The sequence below is a fragment of the Rattus norvegicus genome, chromosome 8 (genome assembly GCF_036323735.1).
Source record: "Rattus norvegicus strain BN/NHsdMcwi chromosome 8, GRCr8, whole genome shotgun sequence".
In the NCBI taxonomy this organism is placed as follows: domain Eukaryota; kingdom Metazoa; phylum Chordata; class Mammalia; order Rodentia; family Muridae; genus Rattus; species Rattus norvegicus.
Window position 1 is genome coordinate 81,383,475 of NC_086026.1, and position 19,180 is coordinate 81,402,654.

Genomic DNA, 19,180 nt, shown 5'->3' on the forward strand with positions numbered 1-19,180 from the left:
ATGTCAAATGTGCTGGATGGACAGAGAAATGAATTTCCAGCTAATGGTAATGGTGTAGCTTTCAGGCACTTGCCTACTCTGTCTACCCAGTACAAGCATTTAGATATCTAATACAAACAGGAGAGTGCTCACAAACAAAAATGGAGACTTGTAGCCCAAAGCCACATTTTTAAATTCCTTGCAAAAAGGCTGCAGATAAAACATATCTAGAGGGTGGAAGCTCAAGGGCAGAAGTTTCCACTATCTGGTAACTGCCCAGCAGAGAAGAGGTGTTGAGACAAATGCACACTAAGCTATAAAGTTTAAAGATTTTCAGGATCCCATTGGACTTTATGAAGTAGTAAGTAGGACAGTTGTCTCAGTCAATAGTGTGAGCTCTTTCAAACTAAACATATCCAAGAAGTTCATGGAATTTCTAATAGAGATCAGTAAAGCGGCCCTGAGACCTCCTGACACGGGTGTAAAGGTCACAGATGTGCTGCTAACCAGCAGCATTTATAGAATTCAGGATAAAGCACATGGGAACAACCGATGGAGGAAGGAGGAGGGAATTCGGCAGTGCGCGAGGAGGGCAGGTCTAGGCAAGTAAACTCAACAGTGAGGACAGACACTGAGGCCACAGGAGCAGATAGGCTCCAAGTTTCCGGGAGGCTAATGCTGTTTGTTCTTTGCCACATTTCCCAGGACTGGTCTCTACAGGCTTGTGGGAAGCTCTAAATCTGTAGATACCAAGTCTCAGAACTACAGGGAGAGTTGGATTCCGATGGCAGAGACATATTCGGAGACCTGTCGCACGACTTGCCTAAGCAAAGCACAGTTAACAAACGTTTGCCTGTCTCTGCTGGACTGACTTACCTCTGACTTGCTGTTCTAGACTAAGGATGACTGCCACGGCTTGATGAAGAATGAGAAGTTTTGTCTGTGGTTTCTCACTCTTCAAATGAAGCTGACACATTCGGCCGAGCTCCTTGAATGCCTCATTGATATCCCGCACACGCAAGCGCTCTCTGGCATTGTTAGCCATCCGCCTTTCCTTCTCCCTTTCGATTTTCTGTTCTGGATTCAGATCCTCATCTTCATTGGTACTGCTGGAAAAGAGCAGCAACAGTGTTTATGAGCTTCTCTATAGATATGCTGCTTGTGCCAAATTATAAATTATAATGGTGGAACAGAAATTATAATCCCTACTAGACAGGAGCAACAGCTGTACTTAATGTGACTGGATATTCCTTTCCTTTCTTCAATGTACCTGAATAGTCATTTAGTTAAACTGTCCCACATATATACATTTTCATCACATATTTTTACCAAGAAAGCAAATTATTTGTGAATAAGAAACAAAACTAAATTCTACTACATTCAGACTGGATCCAAGATCAGCAACACCAGGACTAGTTCAACACAAGTTCCACCCTTACTCTACAGACTCAGAAGAGCAATAGCAGCCCCACTGACTCAAACGTACTGCGTGCTGGAGCACTGGCACAGTGTGCCTGCTTAGAAACACTCGGGCAGCTACCTATTACACCAGGGAGAGATGACAAGACACAGAGGGTCTCAAAACATAGGTAACTATGATGATGGAAAAAGAAAACAGGGGGAATTGGAATAAAAACATCCTTTTGAAGGACAGCCTGGCTATCGGGTACTACAACAGTAGAACTGAATAGCTGTCAAAGAGACAATGTGGCCCATAAAACTGTAAGAGTCTGTTCTGGCCCTTTACAGTGGAAGTCTGTTGATTTCTAATGGACATGCAGAGAGGGATGCAAATTATCTGTTAAAATTTGTTCAGAATAATAAAACCATGAATTAGGTTGCCTAGAAGAAGTGGTCTCAGAATTCCCTGACTGAATTTACTTTCTCATTTACATTCTTCATGTGAGTAAAATGCATACTAAAACCATAGCACTGCCAAGATTCGTTTTTCTCAAGAGAGACACTTAGGCTTTGAAAGCTATGAGAATGTCAAAGCAAAGAAGTTCTTTGTTAGGTGTGTAACTGGAAGAAAGGGTCATGGATGGATTGTTAGTTCTATCGTTGCGTCTCATTACCTTATAATCTAGCACACAAAATGGGTGTTCTAAATATCAATGGCTGTATATGATAGATACATCATTGATAAATGACTCATATACCATAAAACAGGAGGCACTGAAAATACACTAAGTCACGCTGGACTTGGCTGATCATGTCTGTAATCCCAGCACTTGGAGATTGAGGCAGGGGGATCATGATATCAAGAACAGTCCAGTTACAATGTCTGAAGAACAATACTACAGATGAGTGTGCACAAACAAAATTACTTAATTTTAGTGTAAAACTAAAACAAAAAGTCTGAAGGAAGATACACAAATTAGAAACTAATGTATTAATGGGACTAAATTCATGCCTGGAAAAAAAATCAAGTTCAATTTCTAGAAAACTCTTCCTAAGAGTATCACTTTATTTGGAATACTTTCTTTTCTATATTTTTCTCAAATTACTGCTCAAATCAGAGAGTAGCAAATCTCTATGAAGGACCAAAAGGTAAATAGTTCCTGTTTTGTGAGACAAATGGTAACAGTGGCAACTACTCAGTTCTGCCAGTGTAAAGCAGACCCAGCCACAGAGGAACGAAACACAAGCATATGGTAACCTCTAATAACACGTAATAAGCAACAGGCTGGTGCTTGCATGGACCACTCTAGATTTTGCCATATACTTAGTTCTTTAACAGAGCAAATATTTACTGGTAGACATGCAACATATCAGTTTAACCTGTCCTTTCATTGTCTTTTTTATAAACTATGAGCAACTAAGAAACAATAGGCGGTTCTTTTTTATATGAAGGCACAAAGAGATGTGAAGATGGAATGGGTAAATGTAGATTAGAAACAAAACAACAAACCACCGCAGGCTAGCACCTAGAATGTAGCTGGTTATTACCAATGTGTGTCTTAAGCCTTTTCTTCTTCTGGGAAAACACATGAGATCTAAGGGCTGGACACTAACACATACCTTGTTCTGCCTCTAGATGAGACTTTGATGTCTTTCTGGGAGGACTCATCATCTGATTTCATGTCATCTGATGAAGGAGGTTCATGAAGGTTTTCATCTTTTTCTTTGTTTTCAGTCTTGATTTCTGTTGGAACAACACTTCCAGACTGATTTTGTACACCACCTACCAAAGAGGCAAAGGAAACATAAAACCTAAGACTAGATTCATGTTTCAATCAAGATGACTCAAAGCTTTCTAGAGTAGAGGGTAAATGCCCCTCAGGTTTATGCTGTATGAAACCTTCTGGAGGCAAGAGAAAGTCCATTATGCAGAGCCAGAAAGAACTTGTCAGAAACTAGTGGTCAAAAATGACAAAACAGTCACCTCTGAAACTTTCTGGTGTTTTATGGTTCAGTTCTGTGTTTGAGGCAGCAACAGTACTAGACAGGACCGAATGATTGCCATTGAGACTGACCGAATCTTCCCGATGAGTTCCGACCTAAAGTGAAAATAATCAGAAAGAAATCAACAGTGGCCAATTTTTATTTTATTTTATTTTATTGTGGTAGGCCAGCTGGCGGTCTGATCCTGAAATCCTTAATTCAAGTGACTCTCCTGCCTCAGTCTTCTGAATAGCTAGGATTACTTCTGAATAGCCAGGATTACAGGCATGCACTACTTCATTTTGTTTTGTATAAGTCTTATACAGGAATTTATAGAGTAGTATTAATCTAAATTTAACAACTCTTTTTTTGGGGTGTTACTTTTTCTGAATTTCGGTGAACATTTCAAAATATTTGATAGTAGTAAAATATTTGAATCCAAAAATAAGTTTCAAAATTTGTATTCCATAGAGTGTAGTTAGGAAGAGCCAAAGGGCTGCTCGTAAATCCCACACTCTAGCTACAATACCACCAGAGGGCTTCAAACAAGCTACCAGAGAGAATAACAAGCCTCGGCACTGGAGAGCCCCACAGACTTGGAAACCTGCTCCTGTGCAAACCTGTTCCTGTGCTGAGTGAACTAGTCCTGCATGAATACTAATGGTATTCATCTAACTACATCTCCCCATATATACAGCAGCTTATCTTCCCTCCCTCTGGCCTGCAAGGCAAGCCTAAAGCAAACCAAGGCTTTGCATCCCTGGACAATGAAATTCCCATATCTATTCTTAAGCTTCAAACAAACTTAACCCAAGCTGTAGCTGACCCAAATGAGAAAGTAAAGCACACACAAACACCAATCATTAGATACTGCACTATTTTAGGAGAAACATGTTACAAATAAAGCTTTTTCCTAGAACAGTAGCAGACTTGTCAACTAGAATATTAAGCTTCAGTTAAACAGTTAATTCCTGGATTAAATAAAACTACTGTTTTCCCAAAGATCTTTCAGCTTTAACAAGTTGTCAAGCATCGACTACCTCAAGTAATTAGTGTAGTTTTTATCTCTTATGACTGGATTTTACCCTGATACATGGGTTCATCCTTTGTTTTCCTGTAAGCTAAATAAAAGAACCTAAGGCAGAGTTTCAGGCTATTTGGCAATGGGTCTGATTAGAATGTATTAGGCAGCTATCGACCACACTTCTAAAGGAATTCTTGTTCTTTATCCTTATCTTTAATGTACTGCACAGCTACTATCAAAATTATCTGAGGATTAGTCTCCACTGAGAATTACTCTGCCAACACTACCCTTGGATATTCAAGACTGAACTGCCCCTCCCCCAACATGTAAATTTCACCATGCATTGGAATCATACATTAAAGCATTGAAGGCCACAGCAATGATGCAGACTTTCAACCTCTTCCCACCTTTGAAAATGTTGGACAGGTCCTCTGTCCCCATTAAAGACTCCAGAAAAACCTTAGTCGGTGGAGAAAGGCTATTAAAGGAGAAACTTTCAATTTTGTCATGTGACTGTCGTAAAGACATCCTGGTCAAGTCTGTCCTTAACACTTACTAGTGTCTTCTTCATACTGACTACCGAGTGGCCTAAGAGGAAAGGAAGGCCACTTGGAAATCCTACTCTAGGGGCTGATGAGGTGGCTCAGGGTGGAAGTTCTTGCCACCAAGGCCTGAGGACTTGGGTGTTTAGATCCCCAGCACCCACACAAGGCTGGGGGTGGTGGTGGTGGTGGTGGTATGGCAGCAGCTTGTAGTCTCAGGGTAAGGAAGACAGAGGCTAGAGGTCCCCAGAGTAAGACAGCTAGCCAGAGCAGCTGGGTTGGCCAGGCTTGAGTCCGAGTGAGAGACCCTGCCTTAATATATATAAGCCAGGCAGTAAGATGTCCAATGTTAACTTCTGCCCCCTACCCCAACCTCCACCCCCAAATAAAGAATAAAGAAATCCCATTTTGCAGAGTTATGAGCCAAATACAATATATAGATGCTAATTTGAAGCATGGGCCTATTTTAAAGGTGAAATACTACAGAGGAATTGTAGCTTACGCAACCTCTGTGAAATAAAGCAGAAGCTGGACTTTCTGCATGTGGTTTTTTTTTTTTTTTTTTTTTTTTGGTTCTTTTTTTTCAGAGCTGGGGACCGAACCCAGGGCCTTGCGCTTCCTAGGCAAGCGCTCTACCACTGAGCTAAATCCCCAACCCCCTTTCTGCATGTTTTATACACTAAAACTTCTTAGAATTTTGGTAAGAGATAACTTAATTTTTAAAATCTTTTTAAAAAGATTTATTTATTTATTTTATGTATATAAGCATGCTGTCACTGACACACCAGGAAGAGTGTATTAGATCCAATTACAGATAGCTGTGAGCCACCATGTGGTTGCTGGGAACTGAACTCATGACCTCTGGAAGAGCAGCCAGTGGTCTTAACCACTGAGCAATCTCTCCAGCCCTGATAACTGTTTTTAACTAATATTATAAATTACAATGAAAACAAAGGAAATGGCCTTATAACTTTATAAACTTTAAATATCACTTTGAATTAAACAAGAGAAACCCAGGATGAGCAGTAACCACTGAATTCTGTTCAGAGACAATGTATCTGCTGAACTCCCATTTCCTTTTATTTTAATAGTACCATTAAAACAAAACAAAAACCCTTTCAGCACCTTAAATAATAAAAGTGTATTCTACTGACCCTTTCCTTCCTGAGAAAAGACTTCACAGCAAAGGGTCATTACCTTGCCTTAAGGAAAATAAGGAAGGAATGGGAGTATAAAGCTAGCCTCAATGGAACAGTCCAAATAACTTCTTACAGGAACTCACATTACTGGTCTCCAAAAAATTTTAATTGGCATATGTAATAAAAATATAAACATTTAAAAAATGGACTCAGACTAGTAGGACACTTGAAGTCAGGCATTTCTCATGTTAATGCAGCCAGCAGAAACTTTTTCTAGGTAACTTGATTCCCTTTGCAAATGGCCCTCGTATATTTTCTGAAGAATTCGACTTCCACAGCTTTTATAGTTCTCTTTAACCCTTGCCCACCCTGGCTCCAACATCCTTCCTTTAATCTGTGGCTTCACATTGACATGGCTGTCCACATGAACAACAGGTGTATAAACAGTTCTTTGTCTGCACCCAGAGCCTGTGGGCCAGGCAGATAGGACTATTTTAATTGTTAACTTGTTAGCATACAGCTGACAGGCTGCTAATGTTGGAGGAATAGCAGGAAGGCAAAACTGTAGGCCTGCTATGTTCTAAACTTCAATTCCTATAAGAACCTCATTTCAGATTAAAAGACCCAACCCACTAAATGACTTAGTCTTGCATGCTGAACCTTCACAATAGGTTTACAGCCTGACTTCTGTGGAATAACTTACAACAGACTTCTTTTCATTTAATCTGGCCAGTGACTTTAGTACTCAATAGAAAAATGTTAAATCTAATTAGTTGATGAATTAAAGAACAGACTTCAACCTTCTTTTTTTTTTTTTTTTGGTTCTTTTTTTCGGAGCTGGGGACCGAACCCAGGGCCTTGCGCTTCCTAGGTAAGTGCTCTACCACTGAGCTAAATCCCCAGCCCCGACCTTCAACCTTCTTAATATAAAGTTCTCTGATTCTGTTCTAATAAATTGTTCATTTGTACTATTTGTTGATTGTTTTAATTTAGCTGTTATTTATAGGCTGATTAAAGATTTTTATATATACACTGTTTAAAAAGATACTTCTGGTTTTGTTGTTTCCTTAATCCTTATATTTCCTTAAGTGTATAACCTCTATTATTTTCAAAAAATTCAAGGTACTTTTAAATTTAAAAACAATATCTAAATTCTTAAAAATTATTTAAAAGTGAACTTAATGAAAATAAAAAATTTACAGGTTTCCATTTAGGGAAAAAAAGAACTGAAACAGTGGGAGGGGGTAGTTATAAGTATGATTCTTTTATTCAGTTGAAACCCAGACACATAATTCCTATAATATGGAAACCCACACTAGAATTAACTCCTGCTCAAAAGAAAATATAAGAATATTTAAAGTTAGAAGGGCTGAAAAGATTGCTCACTTGGCCTTGCAAATGTGGAGACCTGAGGTTAGAACTCTAGAATACACATAGGAAGCTGATTGTGGCAATATATACATATAACTCTACTGATAAAGAGACCTATATGGTGAAGTTTCACACCAATGAAAGACCTGTCTAAAACAAAAGGTCATGATTAAGAAAGCCAGGCACGGTGATGCACTGCTTTAATTCCAGCATTTGGGAGGCAGAGACAGGTGAGTCTTTGGAGTTCCAGACCAGCCTAGTCCACAGAGTGAGTTCTAGGGCAGACAAGGCTATATAGGAAAACCCTGTCTTAAAAACCAAAACCAACTAACTGACCCCAAAGTTGTCCTTTGACAGACACAGACACAGACACAGACACAGACACACACACACACACACACAAAATGAATGTGCAAACATGTGCAGCTAACTTGCCCCACACAAAGATTTTTATTTTAGTTTAGTTAAGTTGACAAAAGGCCAAGACAACTAAGAATAAAATATTATTCCATCTCCTTGACATCAAACCCCTCAAGGGATATCAAAAAGTAATTAAGAAAAAGTCTGTATTAGATTTCCACAGGTCTTGTAACAATGAAAGAGACCCATGGTAAGAATTCATTTTGTAGTATTAATAAAGACCTCTTAAGAATTTAAAAAAATGTTGTTTCTTATTACTGCACACCACAGTATATATTTGAAGGTCTGAAGACAACTTTGTTATGCCATTTCCCTCCTTTCATTTTTATGTGGGTTTAGGGAATTGAACTCAGTTCTTCAGGATTTTACTGTCTAGCAACAGATGCCACCTTGTTAATCTCAGTAATTTTTCCGAGTGGCATCAAACTAAACACAATGACCTCAATCTTGCCTGGTTTGTCTGCAGATGAACTCACTGTCTGACGGACATGTTTTGTGAAAGACAGAGACACTTGCAGGATGCTACCTGGACGGGCACAGGTATCTACATTCACACTATAAGCAGTATACCCTGCTGAAGCCTCTCTACCATTTCCAAATAAAACCAACAATTCCACTTTTTTTGTTTTTTAAAAGTTTTTGTTTAAATTCTTCTTGTTAGTGGTTAATTCTTAGATTAAATAAATGAAAGTAAAACTAAAACTAAATTCCAATATTTCAGTATTTCTAAACCCTATTTTAAAACGAAGTATAAATCTCACTAATGTGCTTAAGACAGACTCATGTTTTATATTTGGTTTAGGCAGGTATGGAGAAATAAAAAATATAAATAGAGAGTAGTAAATTAAGTAAATGAAAATAATTTTAAAATTAAAAGCAAACATTAAAAAGATTATCTGAAGGCTATCCCAATTCTTTAAACAAGAGGGAGCTCATTCACAGCTCTTTTAAAAAATATAATTAATCTCTCAGATAATTTGATTTTTATGTTTATTACATAGTTAAAATGTTAAAAGCCCTTTGTGACTAAACTTCTTTAATTCTTGTAAAAGTAACTTTTATTCACCTGATGTTATCTAGGAAGTTTACTACCGAATAAACTCACCCTTTCTGGTTCTTTTTGAACTCTAACTAGCTGGTTCAACTTAGCTGTTCTGGCCTAAATTCCTTTCCAAACCGACTGATTCAATCTGATTTCTTCCAGCTTCTACTGAATTGTTCTGCTTGGCCTCAAACTAACAATTTAGCAATCTGTTCTAATCTTCTGGCTCGTTTTGTCTTTACCTGTGTCTAACTTGTCTCTGTAAAACTGTTCCTATAAAAATTGTCTCTGAACTCTGCTCCAAGGACTCTTAGCTCCCAGATTCAACAGAACTGACTGACTCTACTCCACTGCACTGACCTCAATTGAATGACCAGAACTGACTAACGGACTAGGACTCAGAGGCCTGTATGCTTGTCTCTTGAGTGCTGGGATTAAAGGCATGGACCACCATGCCCGGACCTAAGCTTTTCTTTACCTGAAACTTGCTCTATCTATGCCAGGCTGGCCTTGAACTCAAGAGATCTACTTGACTCTGACTCCTGGGATTAAAGGTGTGTCTGTTCTCCCTCACACAGACCAAGAGGGACTTTAGTTTATTTAAATAATGCATACAAACTTTATACTAACAGTGATCTTGCTCACTGACCTACCTGCTTGAAAGGCTGAGGTGCTGCTATCACCTTTCTGAGCTGCAGACTCACTTTGTGATACAGGCTGGTCTGTCTCCGTCTATGCTCTGCTAGTTGTTTTCATTTATGTCATCAACTTTTCTTCCATTTCAGTGCATCTTGGCTCATCTTAAAATACCCAGAGTAGTTTTATTTTTTAAAACAGCTGACTGTGGTGGCATTTATCTTTAATTCCAGCACTTGGGAGGCAGAGGCATGATCTCTGAGTTCAAGGCCAGTGCCAGTCCAGTCTACATAGTGAATTCCCGGCCAGCCAAGACTACATAGTTGAGACCTTGTCTCAAACAGTGGGAAAAAAAAATTAAGAAAAAGGAAAACAAGAACCAAAAAGAAAACCCAAACTCCCAAACCAAACTATGCCTACCCCTATTTTATACTGATAAGGCAATTTATGATCAAAGTAAGGAACTGACACAGTAGGCCCATGGATAAATCTTTCTTTCTTTCTTTCTTTTTTTAAATAAAGAGCTTATTTCTGTAGTAATGATACTAGAATTTAGTTGTGTTAATATTGTCTTAAGGCTGCTTTATTTTACAATGTCAGAATTGAGTTGTAGGGATGCATGCGGGGCTCCATATGGGAGTATTTTCCATCAAGCGTGCCCAAGAATCAATCCTCATTTTTACACAGAGGCAAGTACTGTGGCAGAGATCACACAGTATGCAAAGCTGAAGACAGCTATCATTCCTTTCTTTCCCTTCACAGTCAATGTAAGATTAACTTTTCCCAAATGTTAGTAAGAGAGCAGCATCATATTTAAACCTACAGTTGGGATGCTCACCTATAGTAATGTTCTTAGAATGAACCCGCTGCACAAACAAAATAATATTTAAAGGTCTGGTGAGTTTCTGAAGATACCTGTCTATCAGGATAACTACTCTAAGTTATAAATGTAGTGATAAAAAGCAAAATGTTTTTAAGAAAGATTATTTTATAAATCCTACAGTAAAACTGATTACTTCTTTGGTCATTTTACAAACATCAAACACAAATATTAACTAATGTTAAAGAAAAGTATAGAAGTAGTTTTAGTACCTGAAATCAGTTTTTCTTTTCACAATTAGAAAATACAGTCATGAAGGACAATAAAAAGAGGTTCTTGAAGCTGAATGAAACAGACACAAAAATGTGTCTTTAAATCAAACATCTTGTGAGGACAAGGTGGGTCCCGAGTACATGAGGAGCAAGGCTGTGTCTTCCTATGACCACCCACCTACTCCATCCTTTGGTCTTAACTCTGACTCACAGCTCACAAGCTGACCTTGGGAGGATAAGAGATGAGCACTGGCTCACCAAAGGGGTCAGACTGTGTCAGATACTTTCTGAGTATAAGCCTTATAGCAATGTATGATCTCATCTACAATTTAAGCACTGCTGATTGCATATAAGGTAGAGAAGTTAGACACTGTGTGGCAATTTATTTAGCAGTCCTGTGCCCTCTAAAGATAGTAAGAACTGACAAAATCTTGATACGCACCGAGCAACAGCTTGGGCTTAACTACTATGGCCTGGATGGTGTTCTCAAAGAGCCAAGGTTCACACTACTCTTTAGAAGATACCTCTTTGTAGACTACTATGAGGCTTTTCCTCATTAGAACATCTCTGCATTGGGAGGCAGATGCAGACAGACCTTTGTGAATTCTAGGCCAGCAGGGGCTACAAAGTAAGTGTCTTATTAATAGCAAGATAAGAAAATGTTTAAGAGGGGAGAAATACAAATTGCAAATGCTGTCAACAAGACCAATCTGAGATACAAGAATGTAAGAACTTCTGGGGGAATCACCATCCCTGACCTCAAGCAGTATTACAGAGCAATAGTGATAAAAAACTGTATGGTATTGGTACAGAGACAGGCAGGGAGATCAGTGGAATAGAATTGAAGACCCAAAAATGAACACACACACCTATGTTCACTTGATCTTTGACAAAGGAGCTAAAACCATCCAATGGAAAAAAGATAGCATTTTCAACGAATGGTGCTGGTGTTGGTTCAACTGGAGGTCAGCATGTACAAGAATGCAAATTGACCCATTCTTATCTCCTTGTACAAAGCTTAAGTACAAGTGGATCAAAGACCTCTACATAAAACCAGATACACTGAAAATAAGAGAAGAGAAAGTGGGTAAGAGGCTAGAACACATGGGCACAGGGAAAAACTTCCTGAACAGAACACCAATGGCTTATGCTCTAAGATCAAGAATCAACAAACGGGACCTCATAAAATTGCAAAGCTTCTGTAAGGTAAAGGACACTGTCATTAGGACAAAATGGCAACCGACAGATTAGGGAAAGATCTTTACCAATCCTACATCTGATAGAAGGCTAATATCCAATATATACAAAGAACTCAAGAAGTTAGACTCCAGAGAATCAAATAATCCTATTAAAAATGGGGCATAGAGCTAAACAAAAAAAATTCTCAACTGAGGAATATAGAAAGGCTGAGAGGCATCTAAAGAAATCTTCAACATCCTTAGTCATCAGGGAAATGCAAATCAAAACAACCCCGAGATTCCACTTCACAGTAATTAGAGTGGCTAAGATCAAAAACTCAGGGGACAGGAGATGCTGGCGAGGATGTGGAGAGAAAGATCCTCCATTGTTGGTGGGATTGCAAGCTGGTACAACCACTCTGGAAAGCAGTCTGGTGGACCTCTTCAGAAAATTGGACACAGTACTACCTGAGGACTAGTTATACCATTCCTGGGCATATACCCAAAAGATGCTCCAACATATAAGAAGGACACATGTTCCACTATGTTCATAGCAACTTTATTTATAATAGCCAGAAGCTGGAAAGAACCCAAATGTTCTTCAACAAAAGAATGGATACAGAAAATGTGGTACATCTACACAATGGAGTACTATTCAGCTATTAAAAATGACTACATGAGATTCTTAGGCAAATGTATGGAACTAGAAAATATCATCCTGAGTGAGGTAATCCACTCAAAAAACACACAAATGATATGCACTCACTGATAAGTGGATATTAGCCCAAACGCTGGGAATAACCGAGAAACAATTCACAGACCATATGAAGTTCAAGAAGAAGGAAGATCAAAACGTGGATGTTTCAGTCCTTCTTAGAAGAGAGAACAAAATACTGATGGGAGGAAATACAGGGACAAAGAGTGGAGCAGGGACTGAAGAAAAGAGACTGCCCCACCTGGGGATCCATTCCATATGCAGCCATCAAACCCAGTCACTATTGCTGATGCCAAGAAGTGCTTGCTGACACGACCTGATATGGATGTCTCCTGAGAGGCTCTGCCAGAGCTTTATTGATACAGATGAGGATACTTGCAGCTAACCATCAGACTGAGCACAGGGACCCCAATGGAGGAGTTAGAGAAAGGACTGAGGGAGCTGAAGGGGTTTGCAACACCATAAGAACAACAATATCACCCAACCAGACTCTCCAGAGTGCCCAGGGACTAAACCACCAACCAAAGAGTACACACGGAGGGACCCACGGCTCCAGCTGCATAGGTAGCAGAGGATGGTATTGTCTGGCATCAATAGGAGGAGAAACCCTTGGTCTGGTGAAGGCTCAATGCCTCAGTGTAGGGGAATGTCAGGGCAGGGAGCCTGGAGGGAGTGGGTGAGTGGGGGAGCATCTTCATGGAAGGAGGAGTGGAGAAGGGGGATAAAAGGGGGAAAAAGAGAATAACATTTGAAATATAAATACATAAAATATCTGATAAAAATAAAAAAGAATATGATTTTCAAGACACTCTACAACAAACATATCAGCAACTTAATAATCTGCTTGGTTTCTATATTTACAGCTGTAGAATGCCATGTTACTAGTTTTATTATATCACTAAAAGTTTTCCCTTTTCTTTTTGAGACAAGGTCTCTCTATGTAGCAGAACTTTAGAGATCTACCTGCCTCTACCTCTCAAGTGCTAGGATTAAAGTTATGTGCCAAGCCTGGCTTGACTAAAATTTTTCTAATAGTTATGACAATGACAATTCATATCCGAGTTTAATAATTCACAAATGTTTTTATATTAATTTATCAGCAAAAACTAATTTAGAAGGTAGTTAAGAATCTAATATATCCTGACACCCAAGACAAAACAATAACAAAATAAAACAGAAAACAACATCCCTAACTTCCAAGGCCCAATGTCAAATACTGGCAGAAACCAGGCAGCTGTTTGCTGCTTTATGTGGAGGCTTAAAATGAATATACATGGCAGTCAGACACACAAATGTGACAACCGAGAACCAATGCTACTCTACAGAGACCAGGACCTCAGCATTGGAGCCCTTAAACACTGTGGTGACACCCACGTTTAAGCCTTGATCACATAGCTCAAAATCTGTTTCACTTCGTAGCATGCAGTGAACTTTAAAAGCCATGCAGTAAATATGAAAACAGGTGGTATCAGTTATACAGCAGGCTCAAAATACATCTTTAAAAGATAATTTGGATAAAAAAAATACAAGACATTCAACACAGAATTTTTTGATGTATATGACTTTAGAAGTCTATTCTTTTTCCTTTCTAAAGACTTGTTTTTTAAAAAAATGGAGTATTTTACTCTGAGGGGATTAATCTAAAATAGTTTCCTTTCTTAGTTACCTAACAGTCGTAGTTGCTCCCTTATACCAGTTTTCCTCTTTTATTTGGGAAAGAGGCTAAATTTGTACCCATACAAATTAAGTTTCACTTTTAAAATTTTTGCAACTGAAGTTAAATTCCAGATAGCAACAAACAGCTTTTCTAGTCTAGAAAAAATTTTTGAATTAAGAAAATTCCTTCCTGACTAGGGTTTTTTTTTTTTCCTAAAAAGTGGTTCTGAAGACTGAACCTAGGGCCTCATCCATGCTACAGAAGTGCTCTACCATTGAGCCACATCTCGAGCCTCCCTTTTACTTTGAAATAGGGTCTCACTAAATTGCCACACTGGCCTTGAACTTGCTCTTCTCCTGGATAAGCCTCTGGAAGGGCTGAGATGACCCGCCTATGATATGGTCCCAGCTAGACGCGGCCTTTACAACTCAGTCTTACTTTACCCAGTATGCTAGTCATCCTGCCTATTTGCTACCTAAGGCATACACTGTCATTCCAATGATTATGTATCAGGAAAAACGACCTGGTTGAACCTAAAAGATCTCTGTACAAAGTTTCTTCTTTTTGTATATGGCCACAGCAGAATTTGACAGGCCAAACATTAGCCAATGACTCTACTGAAGACAATAAAGGAAAACTTAAAAGGTTCCATTTACCTTTCCATTCAGGAGAGACACTCCTATCCCTAACTCTTTTCTCCAAAATTTCATGAAAAACAAAATTAGTATAACAGGGATTATTACATATAAGATGACCATGATTTACCATCGAAGCTGATCGACTATTTGTAACAAGGCTTGATCCTCCATAGTTTGAATTGAGGTTTCCAATTGGTGCATTATGGGATGGTCCCAATAAACTGTGTATATCACTGTGGCTAGTAGGCAGACTGGTAGAAGGTCCAACTGCATGGTTCCGTAGCACATGGATAGCATCATCCAGCCTGTCCAAACGGTCTTCCATTCGAGACTGCTGTAAGGAATGAAAACAATACGGGGGAAATGGAGTTACCAGCAGTGTATCTACTCAAGTTACTAAGCTGTTATATCTTCTATTCAGGGATACATGAAAGGCAGCAAGTGCAATGCAGTATCAATTAGTTTCAAAACCGACTACCTGAACTTCAAATTGACAACAAAAAAAGGCAGCTCTCTTAGGACTATGATGAATTTTCAAAGCTGCAGATACAAGTCACTGCTTTATAAGATGAATTTACCAATTGATCATGAGGTTATTGTTTTTAGCTTCTGTAATACATGAAGTCTACCATGTCAGTGCTCAATTACAGCTGATAGAAAGGGGAAAACTCTACAACGGTATCTGAAAGATGTCAATTTTGGGAAAGACACTCAAATCTATTTAAAGTTTTAAGTGAGTAGAACACACCTATCTTCAATGGTGTATACATCCAGGTAAGCTCTTTAACAAAACTGAAGGAAAGACATCCACTACCCATAGGCCACACATGCTTTATACACAAACACATTAGAATTTTGAAAACCAAAAGCACATGCCAGTATAGCTCTAAAAGGAAGTCATTATAAACAAGACAAAAGTCTACTTCTACACACTGCTACAAGAGCTGCAATGCTCATTGTTGGATTTTTTTAAAAAGACGCTGGAGTCTGTATGTACAACTTGATAATTTTAAATGAATAAGGGTTGTATAAGTAATTTAAACACACAGAAAAGGCACCATCTAAATGAAATAGTACCTCACAGACATCCTTTAAGAAGGACATTGCATCTTGCAAATGCTCGTGAAGTTGCTGCTCAACTCGATTTTTCTGGCAAAGTCAAGACAGAACAGGAGGCAAAGCACAGGTTAAGATTAACTCCAACAGAGACGAGGAAATAGCTGATGTGCTTGTTGGCATAACCTGTTAGTAAAGTTAATGTGGAGATCTGCAAGACCTACTTTACTGAGTTCTGAAAAGGTTGAGATTTAATAGGGGCTTAAGATTAGCATCTAAATAGCACACACTGCTTGGGTTTGCTTGCAAAATATGCGAGAAGATAACTTTCCCTCAATTAAAGTATTTTGTTAGGCATAGAAAAAGAGTATTTCTGTTTGGAACATAGAATTACTGAACAATAATGCATCTTAGAATCTCACCAGATCACACTCATTTATTTTTATTATATTTTGTGATTCTGGATGACAAATATAAAGACACTAAAGCAATAGTAAACATTCTACCACAAATTCTTTACCTTGGAATACTAGAACCGAGAAGGCTCCTCATTGTCCTATTGTCTGGCAAGCAATGTTGTACTTGTGTGATTTGTACATATTTATTATGAGAAAATATCAGAAATACTTCAATAATAATAAATTAATATAAAAGTTTAATATAAATATGATAAACATTATGAAACAAAGGATTGATTTTTAAATGTTTTTCTTTGTTAAATTTCCTCTTACATATAAACATTGACAGTATAGAAAATTTAAATCATATTTTTCAAAGACACAAAAATCCTTCATACTCCTTTAATTCCAGTTGCCTGGATAAATCTAATATCCTAAAAAGCCAATGGCAATGAGGACACCCAAAATGTTCTGTATTGTCTAATAAATCAGGTCATGTGTTAGCAAAGAATCTGTGTGTAATGCTATCAAACTGCTTCTTTACTGTTAAATAAGATTTAGTAACAATAGCAAAACCACTACCAACAACAACAACAACAGCAACAGCACCACCACCACCACCAAACAAACCCTCTGTACTATAAAGCAAAATTCTATAAGATCTGTAAAATCCGTGGAATGTTCTTACCAGGGAGTGAAGTGAGTTTTCATAGCTTGGGGATGAAGGAGCTTGCCCTCCAGCTCTGGGCCACTGACTGGTACCTGCTAAACCAAAAAGCATTCACACGGATAGGTTAACTCTGAGTCACAGTAATGTTAAGGAAAAAATAAAAATATCCAGTAATCATAAATGATGAAAACCTTGTTTACCCATCAGCATATTATTAGTAGCTTATAAGCATAAAACACTGGATAATTCTTTTCATTATTAATATGCCAATTTAGTAAGTTTAGTAAACAGGAAAAAACCTGTAAAACATAGTTTCATGCTTATATATTCTTTAGACTTTGTCTACACACATGTACATCTTTGAAAATGTACAGCCTTTAAAATGTTTGCTTCCCCACCATAGCTTTACAGTCTTTGATAAGTGATGACATTAATATTATCTGTTTTTCTGTACCATAATTTGCTTAACTACCCACATCTTATTTTTTTTTTTTTTATTAACTTGAGTGTTTCTTATTTACATTTCGAGTGTTATTCCCTTTCCCCGTTTCCGGGCAAACACCCCCCTAATCCCTCCCCCTCCCCTTCTTTATGGGTGTTGCCCTCCCCATCCTCCCCCCATTCCGCCCTCCCCACAACAATCACGTTCACAGTCTTAGCAGGACCAATACCCACATCTTATAACTGGCATTTTCACCCCCATTTGAGATGGGATCTCACCATGTAGCCTTGGGTGTCCTGAAACTCACAACACAGATCCACCTGCCTCCACCTCCCAAGTGCTGGAATTAAAGGTGTATGCCACCAGGCTCTGGCTGGGTTCCAACTGAGTAGCAATGCTATTGTAATTGCTGCTACAATGTACATAACTGTTTTCAATTGGGGATCACATTTCAAAACTGAAGTAGCATTTTTCAACTTAAAGTGTATACACACGTTCATGTGCATCTTCTGATAGTACACAGATGAAGCAGTTTTAAAGGCTAAAATAAAATGCACTGGGAGCACCAGCTAAAAAATTTTTAGGTGGGGAGTTATCATAAGTTAAAGACCCCAAATTATTGAAACAAAAAATAATTTCAATTATTTTGGCCCAATCTTTCTCCAACTCCTTATGTGATTCGTCTGAGACAGGAGCCAAATCATTATATTGAGTGTTCTGAACTGTTTGAAGACAGGACAGTCAATAGGCATACAAATGCTTTGCGAAGCTGGCAGTTTCCGTGGTTCCTCATGAGTTTAGTGTTGAGGATGCAGAGGGATGCATTGCATCATTCACATGAAAAATCTGCACCCAGAAGACTGTATGTCCATGTTGGGAACTGAGCCAGGGACTCAAACAAGTTAGGTAAATGTCCTATTACTCATTAACCATATTCCCTAGCTATTTTTAGATAATGATATAAACAAACCACGCAAATATTACCCATTTAATAGTATACATATAAAAATTACACATACTTAAACTTATTTTGTTGTTGGTATTCTTGTTATAGACTGGGCTATCCACTGTTACAACACAAGGTTAAAGTAGAATGTTAGCAGGGCTAAATCAGTGATAAATATCTCTTTGAACTTCATGCAAATGCTGAGCTACAGATCAAAGGTTCTAAACTATTCTAGTAACCTAATATTTTATGTTGTTGGTCACAAATGGGATGATGTACAGTTACTCAAGTCAGAGCTAGCCCAGAAATTAGCACCATCATCTGGTAAGTTGAGAGTACAGGCATTTAATAGAGGCTGGGGATATAGCTCGGTAGAATGTTTGCCTAGAAACTGCAAGTCCCTGGGTTTGATCCCTACTATGAGGTACAAAAATAAAAGAAACAACCATGTTTATCTTAATCTGTCTTATAGAGATGATCTTAAGAGATATGAAAGCATGTTACTAAGCTAAATGTCTTTCTTGGGATGGAACATTAATACCATCTGCTTTTGTTTATAGATTAATAATAATATAATAATAATAATAATAATAGTAATAATAAAAAAACCAGGGTAAACCGCAACAGGTAAATATATAAAAATCTTGGCAGTCTTTGGAGCGATGGTGCCTTATTACCCAGGAGTAAGACCTCTGAGTGGGGTGGAAATCAGATCCTAGAAACAGACCATAATGTTAGCTAGCCTGCATCGGATACCAGATGGAGCTGTGGTTTCATTTCTTTGTAAAATTAGCATGAGGGTAAAATACAAAGGTTGACTTTGGAATCATACTGTTGCCTCTAGCATGTAA

The 19,180-nt window shown here is 38.3% G+C and overlaps 1 protein-coding gene across 23 annotated transcripts in view; it reads right to left on the minus strand.

Moving 5' to 3' along the window:
- Tcf12 (transcription factor 12) overlaps positions 1 to 19,180 on the minus strand; it is a 311,137-nt gene that overhangs the window by 12,274 nt on the left and 279,683 nt on the right. For 3 of the 23 annotated variants that reach the window (XM_006243345.4, XM_017595484.3, XM_006243353.4), the window contains 6 exons: positions 16,960 to 17,033; positions 15,895 to 15,966; positions 14,945 to 15,151; positions 3,365 to 3,479; positions 3,001 to 3,163; positions 856 to 1,088 (listed from right to left, as the gene is read on the minus strand). In XM_006243345.4, coding sequence (XP_006243407.1) covers positions 856 to 1,088; positions 3,001 to 3,163; positions 3,365 to 3,479; positions 14,945 to 15,151; positions 15,895 to 15,966; positions 16,960 to 17,033 — 864 coding nt within the window. 23 annotated transcript variants of the gene reach the window in all.